The following is a 21,809-nucleotide window of genomic DNA, read 5'->3' as shown; positions in this document are numbered from 1 at the left end:
AGTGGTACCTCAGTTTTCATCGATAATCCGTCTGAAAACAATCGTTGAAATCCGAAACCGATGAAAACCGAGGTAATTATTCATATGAATCAATGTAAATCCATTTAATTCGTTAACACTCGCAATCAATAAAAAAAAGCACAAAAACATTAACACTGGCAAGCAATGGAATCGTTTGGCTAGACAGGCAGGCTAGATTCTCATACAACAAGAAATAACGTAACATTGCGCTGCGCGCGGGTCGCGTACGCCAACGAAATCCGAGGCAACCGACGAAAACTGAGACAGTTGTTGATCAACTAATTCGAACCTTTAAAGTCAACCTTCCTAAGTTTAGAAAAATGTCTCTCGATCGTCATTTTTTCATTTAATAACTATATTTTATTCCTAATCTAGCAGCTATGTTTCATTTAATTGTAAAAATATTGAAAAAGCGGATATAACTTCAACAGAAGTATCGGTAACAACTTAAATCTTGTTTTGATCAAAACTTTTTGCCATTGGTTGTAATTCGCTAATTTAATAAATTGGAAGAAATTTTCATTCATTTAGGAATTCTGCGAGAGTTTAAAAAGTGGTCGTTTTGAAAATTCTTGTTAATTTAGGGATGCTGTAATAGCTAAAAAAAGACAATCCCTCTCAAAGAAGAACGTCTGGTCACTTTAGTTTAACACATAAATAATAAAAATACAATGCTCTCGATTATTTTAAGCATATAATACGCGCATTACTTAAAAGTTGGAGGTATGTACACTTAATACACTTAATAACTCATAAAATTCCAGTTCGAGTTGTACATAGCAGTTTATTTAAATCGTTTTTATTATATTTGATTCTATACTTATGATATAACTAGTGCAAAATATACGGTATACCTGAGTCTTACTTTTTTAAATATAAGAGTTTAATGTTAAAAACATTTAAAATACCATTTAAAAATCTTTTAGTACAGAATTTACAATGTCGTGTTTTGTTTTACATTAAAAATTTTATTTTTAATAGTCGAAATTAAACGTATTAAGGCCAATATTGTCAAAACTTGGCGCGTCCCACCGGGCAGTCTTGTTTGTTATTTTGTTAAAATGTGTTCTACCGCCCCTCCGCGATTGCCAGACGCTTGTCCGGCGCCAAATGCTTGCGAAGAGTCCGATAACGACGCCGTATGTGATTCTTTAGCTACGTTTTTCATTTACAACTCTAACCTTAAATAAGTCTTTGTGTTTATATTTTTTAAAAGGACGACACTTCAAGCGTCGGAAGTACATCAACCACCGATAACACTTCTCGTAGTGAGACTCCTACAATCAGAGGTCGCAAAGGAAGGCGCGGGAGGAGAAAAACTCCAAAAGTTGTCAAAGCACCATTCAAATTTATGTATGTGGTACTTTATTTATATTCGAAAAGTAAAGATACAAAATTTAGAATACACTCATTTATATATATATATATCAATGAATTGTTTCTTGATTAACATGTAGAAGTCTCGCACCTTTTTTCAAATGTAAATAACCCAATGTTTTAGTGACTAGCACTCGTTGCCATTGGATATATACTCAAATATAACGTATATAGTACCAATATGGATTATTAATTATTAACAAGCGACCAATACTTTACACTCTTACGAAAGACAGGAATATAACGTTGATACTCATAATATATTTATAGACATCAATGCAGCAATATTGCTATATCTTGTTAACTCGACGGGCTGTTGAAAAGACTATTTTTATCACCATTATATATTTTATTGCTGAAAATCCCTTCTACTAAACCTTGGTTTCGATTTTTCATATTTTTTTCTTTGAAATTTTATGTAATGTAACCAATTAATTTCTAAACAGGTGTTTTGCAAAAGAAGATCACGGACAGCCGCTGTTCGGAGCTCAATTCAACCATCACCTCGGAGCAGGCCAGCCGTTGATATTTGCCGTCGTCGGTAGCAATCGAGTATCTATATACGAATGTCCTGAGTTGGGCGGTTTTAAATTGTTGCAGTGCTATTCAGATCCCGACGTAAATATCAAGACATTTTAATGTTAATAAATCAATAAACTGATCAATAAATAACATGATTATATTTTACAGAGCGATGAAAATTTTTATACTTGTGCATGGTCTTACGAAGAAGATACCGGAAATCCGATATTGGCTGTCGCTGGTTCACGTGGAATTGTTCGGATATTCAGTCCGGCAGCCCAAGCTTGCATCAAACATTGTACGGGACACGGTCATGCCATCAATGAGGTCAAATTCCATCCTATAAATCCGAATTTGCTATTATCGGCGAGTAAGGATCACGCGTTGCGACTTTGGAACATATTGACTGATGTCTGTATTGCAATTTTTGGCGGCGTTGAGGGACATCGTGACGAAGTGTTAAGTGCTGTAAGTAAACACATCTTGCATATCATAGTACCATTAACTTTGTTATACCTACTGCCCATTTTTTGTGTATAACTTAGAGAAAAATTTCTTTACCGCCTAACAATGTCACAGTAACTCAATTTATTTCAAGTGTAAAATATATTTTAGAGGGGGGAAAATTTTGTAAAAAAATAGTACTATATTTATAAATATATAATCAAACATGCGAAGTTGTTATAGCCATGTTTCGATTTATGGAGGAAAACCAAAATTTGTAACGCCTACCGTGGAAGGACAGTACGGACTAGATTGATGACCACTGCTCTATGATAAAAATAAATAAATTTTAATAATATATATATATATATATGTATATACAAGACCGGTCAAAAGTTTAAGACCAAAACCTGCAACGATATTCATACTCATGAATCTACCTTTATTTCTTTCAACTATTAAAAATATTTTTACCTAATTAAAAAATAGACTATTTCCTGTATTTGCCATAATAATATTATGGTATTTGTTTTTTTAGACTCGCCCTTTCTTATTTTACTTAGAGGGTCATAAAAACAAATGTAACTAATCCGACCTAGCTATTAAATATGCGATGGCGAGGGTTTAACAATTCTTCCAATTTTTTTGCTATGTACATTCGAAACTATACAAATCACAATCTGGAGAATTTGTGTTCCTTTATATCATTTAGTTTCGTATTATTGAACTTACTACTATTTACACGAGTTGGTTTTGCAGGTGTTAAAAATAAAAATCTCTTGCTACAATGGAGCGGAAAAATATTTTGATAGCAGAATAACTAGCTGCAATTGTCGCTCTTCACCAGGACAACATAACTTAGCGTTATGTCGCCTTAAAATTATTAAACAAAGTTATTAAAATATTTATAGATACATGACTAAATTGTGATAAACGTCGATCTGGAAGTCCTAGAATCACATCAAAGCAAAGGGATCAGAATATAGTAATTTCAAGTGAAAGAAATGGATGGTTTACGGCAATAGAAATTTGCTCCCAAGTGCAAAAGAATGGTGTTGAAAAAATCAGCCAACCGTTCAATGTCGATTAAGGGTAGTGAAACTTGGAGGACGCATCGTTGCCAAAAAGCCTTTCGTTACGACCTGAAAATGAAAAGAAGAGGTACAACTGGGCATCGAAATTGGACACTTGTGGGTTGGTGCAAAGTTTTGTGGTCTGATGAATCAAAATTTGAAATGTTTGAATTGAGCTTTTAGGAGATAAGCTTGATCAGAAAATTCGCCAGCTCTCACTATATTTTTAAAAAGTCTTAAAAGGACTAACATATCAACCACTACTTTAAAAAATTGGTAATTAGAATCCCAAGAATAGTTACAGCCGTGTTATCCAATAGGGATACATTTTTTGATAAAAAGGCAATTAAATATTTTTTGTTTCAAAAATACAATTTTAAATTATAGTTTTAGGTTTATTGATAAATATATTTATATTAATCATTTGTATTATCTTGTCTTTTTTTTTATTAATTTATCTAATTTATATTAAGAATATTGACAAAAAATAGTTTGGCCTTAAACTTTTGACTGGCAGTGTATATGTTACAGTGAATCTGTATTCCCCAGTGAAAGTATATTTTACCTAGTGGAAGTATGCTTTCGCCAATTCACTCAGTGAAAGCATATCACACAATAGATTTATAAATTCACTGCTCGAGGTCAGTGAATTCATATTTTGTGAACCTAGTCATAATAATTCAGGGTCAAAATAAATATAAAATGGTTAAAATATAAATAGCATACGGTCAGAATAAAAATATAGGTGATCAGGATTAAAATATAGAATGGCCATAATTATTTTATTCAGGGTCAGAATTAATATTAAATCCTTAAAATAAAGATAGCATACGTTCAGAATAAAAATATAGGACAATGAGAATTGAAATAATGAATGGTCATAATTACATTATTTAGGGTCAAAATAAAAATATAGGACAATCAGAATTAAAATAATAAATGGTCATAATTATGTATTTCAGGGTCATATTAAAAAGAAAGGACGATCGTGTGAGCATTGTTCTGTACATTTAACACCCAATCAATAACTCTCAACGAATTTATTTAATTGTGTATAGGATGTGAAGGTGTTGCTGTCAAAACCTATACTTTCACCGGCGTATACCAGTGAAATTTTATTTTCGTTTATAATAAAAAACATCCACTGGTGAAAGTTTATTCGGAATATGAATTCCCTAAAACGCCAGTGAAAGTATACTTTCACTAACATTAGTGGCTAATAGATGGCGTCAATTTAATTAGGAAACAAGCACGAACCTTTACCATTACACGAGTTCTTATGAAATTTGTACTATATTTTAGGATTTTGATCTACTCGGCAATAGGATTATGTCGTGCGGAATGGATCATTCTTTAAAACTGTGGAGGTTAGATAAGCCTTCGATGCACGAAGCCATTAAACAAAGTTATACGTTTAACGTCCATCGAAGCACAAGGCCTTTCAACTCGTTGAAAGAACACTTTCCGGACTTTTCGACCAGGGATATTCATAGAAATTATGTCGATTGTGTCAGGTGGATGGGAGACTTAATTTTATCTAAGGTTAGTATATATTTTTATGAAGCAATATTTTTTAATAAATATTGATTGTATTATTATACTATGTAACTTTCAGTCCTGCGAGAATTCGATCGTGTGCTGGAAACCCGGTCGTTTAGAAGACAAAGAACTCCGTCCAGGTGATAATTCTGTGACTGTTATTCACCGATTCGATTATAAGGAATGCGAAATTTGGTTTATTAGATTTGCTGTTGATTATTGGCAAAAGGTAAGCGATGTACAATTTTTCACTTTTTTGCTATCAAGATAAAATTTATATGTAAATTATCAGCTAATTTGAGCTCTATCTTTAGTTATTTTTCTAATAAGATCTTGTTTTTAACACCATATGTAACTGAAAACTAAGTAAAGACAAACTTTATAGAGCAATCCTTTTAATAAATCACCCGTATAAATAAAAAAATATATACGCTATAAAAAATATCAATATTAAAATCAATTCATAAGATTAAAGTTTTTGGGCAAAATGCTTTATTTAAAATAATTAAAAAATCAAAAATTAATTATAGCAATAAATTATGCGCTCAAGTAATCTGTATATAGATTACCATATTAACCTTTCTCACAAGCTTACTCTTCAATTTTATTATCTGTTTAGTGGACAGTTTGTTGGCGAAATCAACTTCATTATCATTATCCATTTGAGTACCACTCAACTTTTTTATAATCATTCTTTAAAAATCGATAGCTTAAAAACTGTTTTTTTTTTTGTATATATTTTAGCTTGTAGTATTTTTATCAAAATCTACCTAAGAAACTAACGATACAGCTAAAATCAGCGTTTAATTTCATAAATAAATATAGATCGAGTTATTTTTTTGGCAAAAATTTTTAGTTTTATTTAATTTTGATGATTGTAAATTGTTTTTTTTAGACTATCGTGCTTGGAAATCAAATAGGAAAAACTATGGTTTGGGAATTGGACGAAAACGATCCTATCAACACTCGTATTTCTACTCTGCAGCATCCAAAATGTATATCTCCTATCCGGCAAACCTCTTTGAGCAAAGACGGAAACATTTTGATATGCGTCTGCGACGACGGCACCATTTGGAGATGGGACAGACAAACCTGAAAGTTCATACTATAGACATTCGTATAAATGCGATCTTTTGTAATAATAATAAACGTTTTAGTTGCTTCTCACGTAATACATCAATTTTTGTTTGGTTGTTCTAAGATTGTATCTCTTATAATTGTACAATCCTTTTTTATTCTTCAATAGTGGAAGTGAATAATTTATTATAATAACAGAGACTACTGTATTACTAGACCAGGATTTAAATTTAGTAAAGTTAAAGCTGGTTCAAATCGAAAGTTATTTTTTTAATGAAATTAAAAGATGTGGTTGTTTATGTAAATGAACTATTTATTATATTTAAAATTGATTTATTTTATATGACTGGATCTAGTATGTAAAATTATATTTTTTCATTAATAAAAAACAATATGATCAATAATCAATATATTTTCTACTTAATTGAAAACAAATTATTTTAAATCTATTATTCAGATATTTTCTTATGTTCACCCTCCCATAGTTTTAATGGTATATATTGTTCTCTTCCAGTCCGCTTACTCTTTACTGTCTCCAGCATTTCAAAGCAGCCATAATACTTAACAAGGAGTCCTATAAACTCATAATATTTGACATTAGCAGCGGGTACGCAAAAAATGATTAATGCAAGCAATATATTTACCAACAGATTCAGCACTTATGTTGAATTTTTCTCCCAATTCTTTGTGATCGATCTTTCTATTTGACATTTCATATAAAGAGAATAATTCAAAAACACCACGTAGGCTTAGACGACCAGGAATGATGAATTCCGGTTCCTTGAATCCAAATTCGTAATCAGATGGAGGAGTTCTGTCTTTCGGCAATTTATTATTACTTTTTTTATCCTGTAAAAATACAATAATCAATAAAAGTTATTTGTTTCTAAAATCAAATATAAATACCGCGGCATGAATTTCGCTGGGATCGATAGACGATACGAAAACGTTTTTTAATCGATCATCTAGTGGAATGCTTTTTGTAGCCATTTCCTTGGCAAGATTAGGGTTTTCTAAAAAAGAAACAAGATTAATATACAAAAAGCGCAAATTATATAACACGTTTTACTTTTTAGAATTTGTTGTAATTCATTTATGTTGGCTTTATGCTTGGGCGCCGGGATCGGTTTCGCTTTATCTAATAACCTAAAGGTTCTGCTTTCGATGTTGAAACTTTTAAATGGTCGAAATAAAAACGTAAAGATGCCCATCGCTATGTTTTTGGTACAATTAGACTATTTATTATCTTTTTTCATTTATATGGATCGATATAAAGCATTATTTCCTTTATGTGCTAAATAATTAACAAAATATTCGGCAATCGTAAAGATAAACGCTTTAATTTTAGGTTATGTTTCAATCAGATGTCATGTCTACTTTATTTAGATATATACGTTTTGGTCCTAATATATTATATATTGCGACGGCAATAATAAAAATATGCATTTAATGCCGTTAAGTGCACTAAATATATAAAAATATTAAATTTTATTGTTGAAGTAATAAAGATCATATAACGATATTAACAAAAAATATTTCTCTTTGAAAAAAAGAAAAAACTAAATTTCAGCATATAAAATATAATTACGCTTCAATTTATTCAGAAAATACTACAATTACAAAAATTAAAAAAAATATTTTAAAATAAAATCATCAGGCATACCTATTTGTAATATAATTTACCTAGATTGAATTTTAATATGACACTAAGCCTTTGATACATAATTAAATGCACATAGCTGTGTGAATTAAGAATTAAGCCCTTTTGCATAGACCTCACAATATTTCCAGAAAATTAAATACATTCTCTATGACTGACTTTAAAACCTAAAACTAATTTCTATTTAAAAGAAATCTATAGATATTTGATTTTTATTTATTACAGAATAATCAATAAAACAGTCGTAAGATCGAGATAATGATCTTAAAATCGGGAGTCGAAACGTAAAGACGAAGTATTTTTTTGCATACACTTCATAATTCATAGCCGAATGTCTCTAATGTAATATAAAAACAATCAATTTTGCGTCCCAAAATTCATCTTCTACAATTGTTATGGTGCATCACATTGCTGATTCAATAAAATATATATATATATATATATATATATATATATATATATATATATATATATATAAATATTCTGAATAAAAAGAAATAAAAATGTGGAAAAGGGTGATTGAATCAAAGAAAGAAATACAATCATTCTTCGCAAGCAAGCCAAAAAGTATCCCAGAGCTTGAAATCAAAATCCGGAGTTTTTCATTGATATAACTAGTTTGTTAATATCTGTATACGGGGTAAACAACAACTTATTAACAAAATATTTGATATAATGTCCGCATTTGAAATGAAACTCGGGATTTGGGAACAACAGATAAAGAAAAAATCTTTACTCACTTTCTTACGTTATTATTGCAAACCGACGCCACACATGCGGCAGCGGATAAATACGCCTCGTTGATATTCAACTTGAAACTTTAATTTGAAAACATATTTCACGATTTTAAAAAACATCGAGTGCTTTTTACCGCGTTTGTTTCATCATTCTCGGTAGATGTTAATTTACTACCAGGGGATCTACAAATGAAACACTGTGATTTAGCATGTTATACGCAGTTAAGACAAAAATTCCACCAGATTAGAATAAAAGACTCTTATAAAAATATAACAACAAAAGGAAATATCCCGGAATTTATAAATCTGCTCTAAAAACGATTTACCTCTTTCGTAATACTTACACATGTAAGTCACTTTTTAGTCGCTTAAAACACACTAAATCTCAAATCAGAAAACGCCTAAAAGGCTCTTTGCGAATAGTAGCAACGTCAACAATTTTTATTTTTATTATTTGTAAAATTATGTAATTCTAAGTTAAAAAATATGTTGATTTCACATTAGTTTCGTTTTATTTAATTCAAGAGCATAATATCGCTCAGTACCTTAAAGAAAAAGTGAAAAAATTACGTTTCGAGAGTTTGAAATTTTGTTGTCATACTTCATACATACTTCATACATACAAAAAAAAATCGCGACAACAGTCTTTTTTTGAAATACTTGCACTGATATTAACTAAAATTATTATTCTAGGCAACAGTGAACACTTTACGTCTTATACGAATGATATATTTTTATTTGCTTTGAATAATAATAAAAATTGATTGTGCAGCCCGGCAAGAAATTTCATTTTCAAAATCTGCCCCGGCTGCTGAAAGGTTGGCCACATATGTACAGTGTGTATGTGTTTAGTTATTGTCATTATTAACACAATTTAAAATAAATAATGAAATTATTTTTTATAGTTTTATTAAGAAAAAATTACATAAATATATGCAAAATTGAATTTTATGTTTGTATGTTCTTTCTAGAGTTGGCTACGCTCTCCCTAAATGTATTTTTTTCTTTGTGAACATGCTCCCTGGTTGAGAAACGCTAGTCTAGATGTCCAATGCATTCGCATATTTCAGTACTTACATTACAATAATTATTACGTATTACAGCGATTTTGTAATAATCTTGGTATTTTTACAAATACATATGACATTTTCACTGGTCTTTTATTGTAAATTTTGTTCATAGAAAAACATTGTACAAATATTTTTGTACAATGAAGTAAAAAAGTTCTTACGTTTTAAATATTCGTTTAACTTGTAACTAATGATTATTGATATTTGTTTAAAATTATCGATGAATATAAATGAAAAAAGTGAAAATGTTGACGGCATCGCGCGAAAAGGTGCGTTCGCGAAGTCGTCGCGCCGTGCGTTCGCGAACGCGGTCGAGGAATGTGGCAGTCGGGCAAGATGGCCGGCCGCGGGGGGCCGCGCCGGGACTCCGCCCCCGCCACCGCGCCTCCGCCCCCGCACTGTGAGTATCGCCTATCCGAGGGACGATAGAGTCGCGAGGGGGCGCCTCGGGGTCGTCGGCCCGCAGACCTCGGACCGTCGCGACCTCGACGGCGCGTCGAGAAACCTGAGCGCCTCCGCTCGCGCCCCCTTTGTGCCGTCGGATTTACCCTATCGAAATGTCACTATCGCCGTCGACGCGGTTCGCGGGCGACCTTCCTATCCTCGTTCCGTTTATTTGTGTCGTTCGTAATTTTGACGGATGCTAAACAACGCATCCTCGTCGAGATCGACGACAGCTCTTTAAATTTTCATGGTTTATGTCAATTTCTAAATGGAATCTTATAAGCGACGTTTGCTGTCAGTCTCTTCAATATCGCAAAATGTATCAACATTTCGTCTCCATGGAAATGTATACTTTTTCATATTGTTTGTATTTGCTATTTATTATTGTGTTGACAGTAGTCAAAATTTTACTGGATGTTAATTTTAAACTTTTAGTTAAATGCTATGACCTAATATTTTATATTTTTTGCTGATGTAGCTGTTAATATACAATAGCTAACTGATTTATTCAAGTCATATTGAAAATAAAGTTAAACTCGAGGTGATTTGGAATAACTGCTCAGCTGAGCCAAATCAGACTATCAAAGTGAAAGCGGTTGCTTATCATGGTCGATTTGGTATAACTACGAAAGTGGTAGCTCTGTGATCAAGTTCCAGGTATAAGTGATCGAGTACTACAATGCCTGTATATTATTGAGTAATGGGAAAGACTTTACATCCTTATCAGTTCTCGATCATTTGACCAATACAAATGATTCAAGGTGGAACCAGACTCATTGTTTTGAATGTGAAGTGGCGTAATAATACATTTAGCATGTGTCATTCATAGATCCAACCTTTTTTTGTTAAAGTAAAGCGTCCTTTTCTGTTATCCGGGGTCCAATTTATTTAAAAAAAAAACATTTTTTACAATTATAAATGACTTTTTTTAAGTTCGGTCGCTTTTTTATTGAGAAAAAAATTACTTACAAAAATTTATACAAATTATTTCAGAAGAAAATTTTTCACCAGTGGGAAATGCTAGACTGCCCCTCTCGTAATTTTGGACGTCTTTGCAGCTCTCTAAAAAACATAGCATACTCGCCAATATTCTTCTCTGACATTTTGTACCACTTCACTGCGCTTTATTCTATTTGTAAAACAAAATTTAATGCAAATTCATTGCTCCGTCATCATCATAATAAAGAAATTGTCGAACGTAACAAGATACATCGTTAATACTTGACTGTCAAACAAACTATGCACCCAATATGTCTTGACAATTAATAATCCAAAAAATTTACACATCTATTTTATATTATTTTAAGTGTCTTTAAATTTTATGAAGGTAGGTTTCCATATAGGTTTCCACCACGTTCTGCCGATTTTCGAAATAGCGTGTATTGATGCCATCCCTGAAATATACGTTGGTAGTTGTCAAATGACGCATATATGCGTCATCTGCTCTTAACTGTGCATGACGCCTAAAGGCATCTTAATTATATTTTATACATAACAAGCGTGACGCAAAAATTTTAAAAAGTGTTTTCAATGTGAGGGATGACTTGTACATTATATTATGTCATCATAAAATCCAGTGCGTGACCAATTTTATAGTCATTTGCTCTGCATTTTGTTTATTTTATGAACTTATGAATTTAAAAAATTAAATTTGACAAATTTGACTGCCCTTTCAGAATATATTATTTTTAATCACATAATAAGAAACTGATCGGTTAAACAGTTAAAGAGAGTTTTTTAAAAATTACACATTATGAAGTAATCGGCTTGTAAAGTAAAATCGAAAAATCTACAAACATTCTGAGAATTTTGCTTTATATAATACATACTAACTTGAATTTTAAATCTCTTATATTTAAGGCAACAAATTAAGTGGTTAGAATTTAAATTAACTTTAGGTCAAAATAAATATCAAATGGTCAGAATAAAAATAGCATATGGTGAGAATAAAAATATAGGGCAATTAGAATTTAGATACGGGAGGATCAGAATTAAAATATTGCACGATTAGAATTATAATAATGCATGATCATAATTATATTATTAAGGGTCAAAAAATATCAAATGGTTAGAATAAATATAGTATACCATCGCAATAAAAGTATTTGTCGTTCATAATTAAAATATAGGACGATCAGAATTAAAATAATGAATCGCCATACTTGTACTATTCGGGGTCAGAATAAATATCAAATGGTTGGAATAAAAATAACATATGGTCTGAATAAATATATAGGATAGAATTAAAATAGAAGACAATCAGAATTAAAATAATGAATGGTCATAATTAAAATTTTCAGGGTCAGAATAAATATCAAATGATCAGAATAAAAATATAGGACGATCGTGTGAATTAAAAAAAATAAAAAAATATTTTATAACATATCTCGCTCGCACCTAAATTATTTGATAAGCTAGGTGCGCGCTAGCGGTAGTGAGCGAACATTGAACATCCCATGAATAACTTAACGAATCTGCAACATATCAATTTAATTGTATGTATGACGTGAAGGTATTCAGAGCGGCGAATGAAGCTGGAATAAATACAAGCCAAATTGTTTGACTATGGCGACACCTGTGGTCATCACACTAAGAGAAAAATAAAAATTGGATATAATTTTTTTTATTAATAAATCCACCTTGCCGATATGCAAATGACAGATCGATCAATTGGACGAATCTTCAGCGTTATAGCAATAACCACACTATTCGATAACACTATTGCCGACTGAAAAAAATGATTCTGACCATCTTATTTTTATTCCGGCTGCTTATATTCTTACCTCTTTATATAAATTCTGATCCATGTAATATAAATTCTGACCCAAAAAATACGAGCTTTATGTATCATAATTTATTATAGTTAGATATATAGAAAATCACTACTATCATCTCAAATAAGTATTTCTTTTTTATTCCAGGTTGATTCGTCTGAAGAAATAAAGTGCGAAGTGAAGAAATAAAGTGCCTATAAAATTTGTGGATTATATTTAAGGACACGTTTAAGTGCAATTTTATACATAGACTTGATAATTGCCTTATTTTGGAACTGTGGCTCTTTTTTTATTACGGTTAAAAGTGCAAAAGCTTGAGTGCACGCAGATGCGGGGCTAGGTGCGGCGGCAGGGAATGGGGTGAAGCGAAGGCCATGAACCCGGGCGCGCCGCCGCCGCTCAGTAAGACAGCCGCGCGTTCCTCAGGATACCATCAAAAAGCTTTAGCGGAGATTAGAAATTCGTTACTGCCTTTCGCCAACAGCTTAGAGCGCGAGGCTGGCTCTTCTGCCGCCAGCACCGTCAGTTCGGGCGTCAGCTCCGCTTCCGGAGACTACAATGCGCTTAGAAACTCACTCGGTCAGCTTCTCGCTCAAGGATTCGAAGAGGTAAACAATCGATAACCTTATTTGAAAACAACCATTTCAACAAAGAACTACCGAAAATATTTCTATTGAAATTTATATAAAATTGTTAACTCTTTAGTTGCCGAACCTATTAGAATTACTATTTAAATACTCATATATTATATAATTAAAAAAATGTCATTTACCCCTGAGCACTACAGCTAATGTTCTCAATAAATTATTAGTGGTTATCAACTATTCGAATATTGAATATATTTATATAATAATATTCGTTATTTTTTCTTGGTTTCTACTGATATTTATATATTGAACCAATTAATGTAAAATAATATTTAATTAAAAAATAATTATTTTAATTAATCATTAACCCTTTCACTGTGGCTGATCTTATGCGGGTTCTAGGATCTATATCAATGTTGCTACATTTAAAAAAAATGCATTAAATATTTTAATAAATCACTTAAATCAAATATGATTTAAATTTTTTAAAGAAAATTCTTGTATTTTCCGTGCATGTTGTTTACATAAAATAATGAGACGCGGTGAATTTTATTTTAACTCAAATGACACATGCCTATGGCAAAATTAAGAGTAAGCAAATGTACCCCTCTGTATCTCAAAATGAATAAATACGAAAATTCGTTATATAACGAAATCTAAGAAAATATGATGCATGTGTTTCAAGATCCATAATAATAAAGAATGAACCATTCCTATCGTAGGTTTTACCAAAAGTGCTCTTTCACTAATAGCTAATTTACGAAGTCATATTGAATCACGGTAAAATGATTGTTTCAATTCTCCATGTTTTCATTTCACAATGAAAAAAACATTTATTTTTCATTTAAATACAGTTTGTGAGAAACAAAATTAGCTTAAATACATAATTTTATTCGAGTTTATGCCCAATAACTTACTATAGATCGGAGTCGTTTCATCGTTTGTTTTGTGAGGAATTGCATGTAAATTTAATCACTAGATCAGCTGCGATTGAATTAATTCAGCAAAATTGATGGAACATATTAAATATATAATTTTATTGAATTTATTGTATATACAATGGCTAATAATGTTAGGAATAAAAATCGGATCCATATTGACGTTTGTTTTGTGCAGATTTGCAAAAATTTTACGAAAATTTGCCACGTACACCTGTTTTTGAAATAAGCATTAAACAATAATAAAGGGTAGGCCATTCCAACATTTTGTTTCTTTCGACGAATGAATTCTACGAATTCGGTCATAGTAAACACCGCCACAAACATTCTGTTCTTAAATGTTTTTTGAAAGCATTTAAAATCTTTTTTTGTTGAGAAGGAGCGTATCACTGTCTCGAATTTCGAAATAAGATAAAAGCGCATAAAGAATCATTGATGGTAGAGCTATACTAGTTACTCTGGAATATTGAGAGAAAAAACGACTATACAAATTGCTTCATTCTAAGATATTTTTTAAATTTCATTAGAGGTAGTATATACCAATATTTTACAAATATTCGTATAGTTGAAAATCAAGCAAATAATTTGAATAATCGAATATGCGATAAAGAACCATAGCTGCGGGGCTGAAGACCTTTGAGTATAAAATAAAATAATAAAAATGTTCCTGTTTTAAATATTTAGCACTGTAAATCAGACAGCTGTCAATAATCACGCTTGTTAAAAGTTTCAAATGCTAGTTTGCAACAACACATTTACGAAATGGATCGCTTAACTAACAATTCTGTATCGCATAGAATATTTGTGTAGGAAATCGGCGGATAATTCGAATATTTGATTGAGAACCCTAACTAAACAGGTATCTGATTTTTTTTAATGATGGTGGTTGTATTAATTTTCGTCAAGGTAGCAAAAGTATATAACTAAAAGGCTTAAAAAACCATCAATTATTCATGAATAAAATTTGATTTTGTAGTAATGGTTGTTTTTTTAATGAGGTCTTTAATTAATTTAATTTATATGTTAATCTTTTATTAATATAATATTTTTATTTTAAGGATACCGCACTAAAGGCGTTAAAATATGTGGGCGGTCGCTATGATGCGGCGCTTGATATTTTATTGAAACAAGACTCGAACAATGGACTCCGCAAAGGCACCGGACTGAGTCCATCGAGCAATAAGCTTATAAGAAAACCTAGTTTAGAAAGGGAGCTAAATCTGCACCGTGGCAGTCCGGCGTTAGATTCGGGAGCTGGAAGTTCCCGTTCTGACAGTCCGAGATTGACCGATTTATCTCATCCGCACGAAAAATTGACGAGGCAATATTCTCCTTCTAGTTTCGGCGAGACTCCTCCTCCCCCGCCGCCGAGATGCACGTCGACGCCTCCGCCCCCTCCGCATTTGATGCATCCTTCCGTTCAACAATTGTTAAAACGAATGCCCCCGGCGCCTCCGGTACCACCGGCCAGAGGCGCCAGTCCTGTCACCTCCGGCGTGAGTTCCGGGACGACGACTTCGTCGTCCGGAAGACAGCCTATGATAGTCCAGAACGGACCCCAGGCTAAACAACAACTCAACCAACAAATGCAAGCGCTCAGTATTCAATATCAATCAAACTCAAATACTCCCGAATTGCTTCCTCTCTATTCGATACCCGGTTGCCCTCCTCCTCCTCCGCCTTATTCTGTTTCGATTCAAAACAGGCAAAGCCCGACTCAGTCGCAACAAGACTATCGTAAAAGCCCATCTTCTAGTATATATTCCGGAGGAAATTCCGCCGGCTCACCTAGTCCTATTACGTTCTCACAAAACATGGGAACGTCTTCGCCTATGGCTAGACCTACGCCTCTGCAAGCGTGGAGCGCTAGACAGGCGAAAACTCAACCTCCGATTATAATGCAATCTGTAAAAAGTACTCAAGTGCAAAAACCTATATTACAAACGGCCATTGCGCCGGTTGCGCCTCAACCAGTGTGCTCAGCTCCGTCGCCTCAACCGCCTCCTCCTTCGTACGCCAGTTCTATTCAACAAAAGCAATCGATACAGCAAAATCACGTATCCGGATATTCAGTCAGTCCGAAGCCGCCATCTCCCAACACCACCAACATGCCTTCTGCGGCTTCGAATTCTAATCCGAACGTTCCGACCACGGAACCTCCGAGTTACGCCACCACTATGCAAGCGCTGGCCGTGCAGAGAGGAATCCATCATCAACTTCCTCCACCGCCTTACGGAAATCAAGAAGACGGACCGTTAGTCAATTCTCAACTTTCACATTTAGCAATCTCCAAAAAGTTTTCTATTAACAACGCCGATTCTAGATCTGAAAGTCCTCAAAGTGCCTCGAACGAAGGATGTCAAAATCCCCATTATGCTTGCAGTTCAAATAATGATGGCATACCTCCGGCTCTACCGCCGATGCCTTCGTCTTGCGTTGCAAATAAAGCTTTGACCGTCAACGGCAACGATCAAATGCGGCCGAATCTCCCACCTTATAAAAAAATACGTCACCAATCACCGATACCTGAACGGAAGCGAATGACTAAAGAAAAGGAAGACGAACGGCGAGATTCTAAAGTCAGAAATTACTCACCTCAAGCGTTCAAGTTCTTCATGGAGCAGCATGTTGAAAATGTAATCAAATCATATAAGCAACGCATGAACAGAAAGATGCAATTGGAAATGGAGATGAACAAAATAGGCTTAAGCTATGAAACTCAATGTCAGATGAGAAGAATGCTGTCGCAAAAAGAGTCCAATTACATTCGCTTGAAAAGAGCCAAAATGGACAAGTCTATGTTCACACAGATCAAGCATATTGGAGTGGGCGCTTTCGGCGAGGTGACGCTAGTGCGTAAAATCGACACTAAACATCTGTATGCCATGAAGACGCTGCGTAAAGCTGACGTCTTGAAACGAAACCAAGTGGCTCACGTCAAAGCAGAACGAGATATCTTAGCAGAGGCAGACAACGAATGGGTCGTCAAATTGTATTACAGCTTTCAAGATAAAGATAATTTATATTTTGTTATGGATTATATACCTGGTGGAGATTTAATGTCTTTGCTCATAAAGTTAGGAATATTCGAGGAGAATCTGGCTAGATTTTACATAGCCGAACTCACGTGTGCTGTGGAAAGTGTTCATAAAATGGGTTTCATCCACAGAGACATTAAGCCTGACAACATTTTGATAGATCGCGATGGACATATTAAACTCACCGATTTTGGATTGTGCACTGGCTTCCGATGGACTCACAACTCTAAATATTATCAAAGAAGCGGTTAGTGAATTATTGTGGTCGATTTATATTTTGATTTAACGATAATGTGTTATTATATTTTGTAGACGTCTTATTCGCAGGGGAGCATAATCGGCAGGATTCGATGGAGCCCGAAGGGGAGTGGCGCGATGGCGGTTGTCGTTGCCGACAGATGAAGCCGCTTGAATGGAGAAGAAAAAAGGAACATCAAAGATGTTTAGCGCATTCTTTGGTCGGCACTCCGAATTACATAGCCCCTGAAGTTCTCCAACGTACCGGTTATACACAGCTATGCGATTGGTGGTCTGTCGGCGTCATTTTATATGAAATGCTCGTTGGATCGCCGCCCTTCTCGGCTTCGTCTCCCGACGAAACTCAGCTCAAAGTTAGTATTGTATAAATATGTAGAATTATATGCTTTCTTAAACTGTGTCGTTGGTTTTTTCCTTTGGATAAATATTTTTGGTTTTGTTGCTCGAAAATTATACAATTATCAACTGGATATTATTAACCCTTTGCGATCGGAAAATTACAGTTTGACCAGTCGGAACCAATTTTGCGCAATTTAACCTTTGAAACACCAGTGACTTTTTGACGACAATAATATTTCTATTTCAATAAGATTCAGTGTTTAATTAAATGACACGCATTTTTCTGGCTAAAAAAATTCGAGGTAAGCTCGACGTTTTTTTTAAGCTTTTTCTTAAATAGTTTATTGGAAACATATTTTTGTTATTGGTAATATCAGATAATATTTTAAAAAGAAATCAATTTCTTATTCAATGACCAAGTACCTATTCATTCAACATTAATGGTTATGATTTTTATTAAAAATCGTTACTATTTTATAAAATTGCTTTAATTTTTGAAGTAATTAAGTTAACTAAATTCATGATTTTTGTGCAATATACACCAGAAGTAGACCCCCCTATAACACGGTAAATTAGGAACGTGCTATTTTGGGAACTAGAAAATACTCATACAGTTTTTTGTAATACGTACGTACGAATCAGACGCTTGTGGTGAGATATTCTCCCTTTGGCTCGCTCACACATAAAGTAACGGGCATTCAAATAGTAGATCCCCAATTTACCGTGTTATTGGGGGGTCTACTATTGTATATATCAAAATCTGTGTTTTCCCCCTTGGTTTTAATTCAAACGTAATTATTGACAAATTCGCTGAAAAACTTTTGAAAAGGTCTTTGGCGAGTAAAGGGTTAACAATATTATCAACAATTATATGCTTTTATTTATGAATATTTTTGAAGTTTGTCGACTGACTGTTTTAAAAAAATAGACTATAGAATCGAACGAATAGAGATTAGGCGAAAAATTGTCTTCATTCCAATTAAATTAAAATACATGTTGTGTTAGTATCAGGTTGTTCCATAATTTTTTGCGACTTCAAAGGTGCGGGTTAAATGAGTTAAAAATTAAAACGTGTAATACTTTTCTGAATTCTATATTCTCAATATTTTTCTACAATTATTCTCCATATCATAAATATTTTTTTATCTCTGATTAAAAAATAAAGTATTTTTGGAAGCAATAAATTATTTGTTGTAGAGGTATAAATAGACAATAGTCATTTGGAGCAATGTCTGAAGAATACGGTGGATGAGAAAGGAGTTCCCAAGAAAATTATAAAAAGAAAAAATAAAGATCTAAAAAACCATTCATATAAATTGTCGTATCTTATCTTAGTGAACGAGACTAATTATTACTGAATTTTTATTTTCAGGTTATAAATTGGGAGACAACTCTGCATATTCCGAAATCGGCCAATTTGTCACGAGAGAGCACCGATCTTATTCTCAAATTATGTTCTGGTGCGGAGAACCGTCTCGGAAAAGATGCGAACGAAGTCAAAAGCCATCCGTTCTTTAGAAAGATCGATTTCAACAAAGGGCTGCGTGGACAGGACGCTCCGTACATACCCAAAATAGAATTCCCCACCGACACGTCCAACTTTGATCCGATCGACCCGGATAAGCTGCGCAACTCGGGCAGTTCGGATTCGAACAAGTCCGACAACGAACTGCTGAACAACAGTCATGGATTCTTCGAGTTCACGTTTAGGAGATTTTTCGTCGACGGCGGACCCGAATACGGTAGCAGAATCATCTTGGACGATAAAGAGAATCAGGGACCAGTATATGTATAATCTTCGCATTGAGATATTAAAAACTTCTTATGGCTTACGCTTTCGTCATATAGTATTTCGCCCCTGATTTCTTGCAAAGATACATTTTGGCAATACAATTTACCATCACTGTTGTCTAGTGGCTGTGTATATTTAATAATCGTTTTTAACAATATTAGAAGCTTTAAAGTGCTCGATCACTTATTTATTAATATAGACTTATAGAGGTAAAGTTATTTGGACCTTTTAAAGTGACGTTGCTTGAAGATCGCACAGTTCATGATTCACACGAAACATACTTTATATCTGGCTTATATGTATATATTATAAGAACTATCTGTATTTTGTATTATATCGTTTGGTGCCTTTGCTATATTTTTTTAGATATATTTTAAGTTATATATATAGAGTTAATAAATATACATAAAGAAATGTCTAAATTTTCAATTTTATGTGATTAAGTATTTGTTTGCATATATACGTGAAATTCTCTTTTGATAGAAAATATATTTAAATAAAATGTATATAAATATAGTATTATTAAACATTATTTATATGTGCATTGCTTTGACAATACCATTTTACTTTTTTTTTTATTATTATTTATTCAATGGATGTGCTGTCGTTACGGTTTTATTGTATGCGTTTTTCCAATCTAATTTCACTGTCAATGAGAATCTTATGATGTATTATATATATCATAGCTGTATTGTTGAAAATGTTATTAAAATTCAGGTTTATATTATATTAAATTAATAAATATGTAAATATAAAGCATTTGAAATTGCATTCAATATTTTTAGCATTACAGCTACGGTATGTAAATGAACAAGTGTAAAAACTAACATTATTATTATCGTTATGTAATATTAATGTAGTGGATCCTCGCTGGATCTGGCGAATGGTCGAGAGTGTGTTAAATGAAATATATTTATTAACAATGGCGATGTGTCCATACCCTTAGATTAATATCCTGTGGTTTTCATTATAATTATTTTGGCCATAGTTCAATACTCACGATGTAATGTAACTATCTATACACTGACTTAATCCTACAGCTCGGCCATTCCCGGTTCTCATCGGTCACTCCTGCTCAAAAAACTTTGGTTTACTTCATCTGTCAAATGTTGTTTTAGGTGGCTTATTTCTTCGACTCGCCAAAGGATTAGTAATATAAAAATTTGAAATACATCCAACTTCATTCATTGGTGAGCTGTAATAATTATTAATTAATCTAGCTACCTTGTCTGGAATTGAGTTTTCAACAATATGGCTTACATCTACTTTCTCTAAGAAGTCATTCACTGTTCATGTTACTATTTTTACACTTGTCACTAAATGGGCGAATTGTCGATCACGCTTGTTATGCCGAGGAGAGCATCTGGTTCCATTGTGCCATAGCTCATTGATTCGATTCTTTAATTGATGGAAAATGCCAGCTTTTCTTCTGAAATTATTTTAAATTTGCTAATACTCAGTATTTTTATTAGAATAGCAGGAATTAGTAAATCATTTTAGTGTTTCTTTTTTATTTTCATCGAAATTGCGTCGATGCATTTTTATTATTATTCAATTAGATTTTACTGATTTGTGTTAACAATTACTCTTTTATTTACGCTGCATTCTTCTCCGAGATTATTTGTCGCCTTCTTCGAACACAACTGTGATTTGTCTCTAGTGTAAATATTATTTGCGACACAATTAAATTGTGACACGAAACATACGTAAACGTATACTGTGTGCATTTGAGCAATCGGTAATATTAATACTATACGCAATTGAAGACCTTATTTGAAATACAGAAGAGAGTAAAAACTGTCGACAGATTTGTTATTTGTTATTCTTCAAGTGACTAATCTGTTTAGCTGCTAAGAGTCGGTTTTATATGAAGATGATTCGTTTAAAGCATTTCTTCAATAAATGGTAATATTTTTTGTGACAATAGATTCTTATATTTTGACAGTAAAAAGGTCTTCAATTTCTTGTCCACCGTTGATTTTATCATTAATCGATAAATTATATTATTGATGTAATACAATATATGACCGGAAAAAGTGTATAATTTAGCTTTAGACAATATGTTGTATCTTTGCCAACATTGTAAACAATAATAATTTTTAAGTCAGGTTAATACATT

At 32.9% G+C, this 21,809-nt stretch overlaps 3 protein-coding genes and 1 long non-coding RNA gene across 5 annotated transcripts; 2 read left to right on the top strand and 2 right to left on the bottom strand.

The window, feature by feature from the left end:
• The first annotated feature begins 1,010 nt into the window (after positions 1–1,010).
• Positions 1,011–6,461, top strand: escl (embryonic ectoderm development protein escl). Its single transcript, XM_088185789.1, has 7 exons — positions 1,011–1,160; positions 1,238–1,374; positions 1,845–2,016; positions 2,089–2,388; positions 4,740–4,979; positions 5,053–5,205; positions 5,872–6,461. Exons 1-7 carry the CDS (start codon positions 1,083–1,085, stop codon positions 6,070–6,072), a joined length of 1,281 nt encoding a protein of 426 aa, XP_088041915.1. The 5' UTR covers positions 1,011–1,082; the 3' UTR covers positions 6,073–6,461.
• LOC148234807 (NADH dehydrogenase [ubiquinone] 1 alpha subcomplex assembly factor 4) lies at positions 6,448–7,484 on the bottom strand. Its single transcript, XM_088185791.1, has 4 exons — positions 7,123–7,484; positions 6,960–7,066; positions 6,698–6,902; positions 6,448–6,627 (listed from the first exon to the last, which is right to left on the bottom strand). Exons 1-4 carry the CDS (start codon positions 7,262–7,264, stop codon positions 6,503–6,505), a joined length of 579 nt encoding a protein of 192 aa, XP_088041917.1. The 5' UTR covers positions 7,265–7,484; the 3' UTR covers positions 6,448–6,502.
• Positions 7,485–9,813: 2,329 nt separating this feature from the next.
• On the top strand, positions 9,814–20,196 carry wts (serine/threonine-protein kinase warts). Of its 2 annotated transcripts, none has more exons than XM_088185844.1 (5): positions 9,814–9,920; positions 12,886–13,346; positions 15,322–17,548; positions 17,629–17,912; positions 19,271–20,196. In XM_088185844.1, the coding sequence occupies exons 2-5, from the start codon at positions 13,113–13,115 to the stop codon at positions 19,691–19,693; spliced, it is 3,168 nt and encodes a 1,055-aa protein (XP_088041970.1). In that variant the 5' UTR covers positions 9,814–9,920; positions 12,886–13,112; the 3' UTR covers positions 19,694–20,196. The 2 variants fall into 2 exon arrangements, with proteins under 2 accessions (XP_088041970.1, XP_088041968.1); XM_088185842.1 differs by having other exon boundaries at positions 17,614–17,912.
• On the bottom strand, positions 9,818–12,892 carry LOC148234806 (uncharacterized). The gene is made up of 2 exons (XR_015809567.1): positions 11,715–12,892; positions 9,818–11,128 (listed from the first exon to the last, which is right to left on the bottom strand). It is a non-coding gene; the product is annotated as an uncharacterized LOC148234806 (long non-coding RNA).
• Positions 20,197–21,809: the final 1,613 nt, after the last annotated feature.

This window comes from Plectrocnemia conspersa, unplaced genomic scaffold, assembly GCF_051122295.1.
Source record: "Plectrocnemia conspersa isolate PC_06_02 unplaced genomic scaffold, ASM5112229v1 ptg000005l, whole genome shotgun sequence".
NCBI lineage: Eukaryota > Metazoa > Arthropoda > Insecta > Trichoptera > Polycentropodidae > Plectrocnemia > Plectrocnemia conspersa.
The sequence above is the reverse complement of the archived record's forward strand: the minus strand, read 5'-3'. Positions and strand labels throughout refer to the sequence as shown.

What these genes read in the sequence shown, in the direction of transcription:
- wts (XM_088185842.1), top strand. Translation starts at nt 13,113, where the DNA reads ATGAACCCGGGCGCGCCGCCGCCGCTCAGTAAGACAGCCGCGCGTTCC. An exon ending in TCGCTCAAGGATTCGAAGAG is followed by an intron (nt 13,347 to 15,321) that starts GTAAACAATCGA and finishes TTTTATTTTAAG; the next exon opens with GATACCGCACTAAAGGCGTT. An exon ending in CCGACGAAACTCAGCTCAAA is followed by an intron (nt 17,913 to 19,270) that starts GTTAGTATTGTA and finishes TTTTATTTTCAG; the next exon opens with GTTATAAATTGGGAGACAAC.
- escl (XM_088185789.1), top strand. Translation starts at nt 1,083, where the DNA reads ATGTGTTCTACCGCCCCTCCGCGATTGCCAGACGCTTGTCCGGCGCCA. An exon ending in AGTGCTATTCAGATCCCGAC is followed by an intron (nt 2,017 to 2,088) that starts GTAAATATCAAG and finishes TATATTTTACAG; the next exon opens with AGCGATGAAAATTTTTATAC. An exon ending in CTGTTGATTATTGGCAAAAG is followed by an intron (nt 5,206 to 5,871) that starts GTAAGCGATGTA and finishes TGTTTTTTTTAG; the next exon opens with ACTATCGTGCTTGGAAATCA.
- LOC148234807 (XM_088185791.1), bottom strand. Translation starts at nt 7,264, where the DNA reads ATGGGCATCTTTACGTTTTTATTTCGACCATTTAAAAGTTTCAACATC. An exon ending in CCAGCGAAATTCATGCCGCG is followed by an intron (nt 6,903 to 6,959) that starts GTATTTATATTT and finishes GTATTTTTACAG; the next exon opens with GATAAAAAAAGTAATAATAA. An exon ending in CATAAGTGCTGAATCTGTTG is followed by an intron (nt 6,628 to 6,697) that starts GTAAATATATTG and finishes ATGAGTTTATAG; the next exon opens with GACTCCTTGTTAAGTATTAT.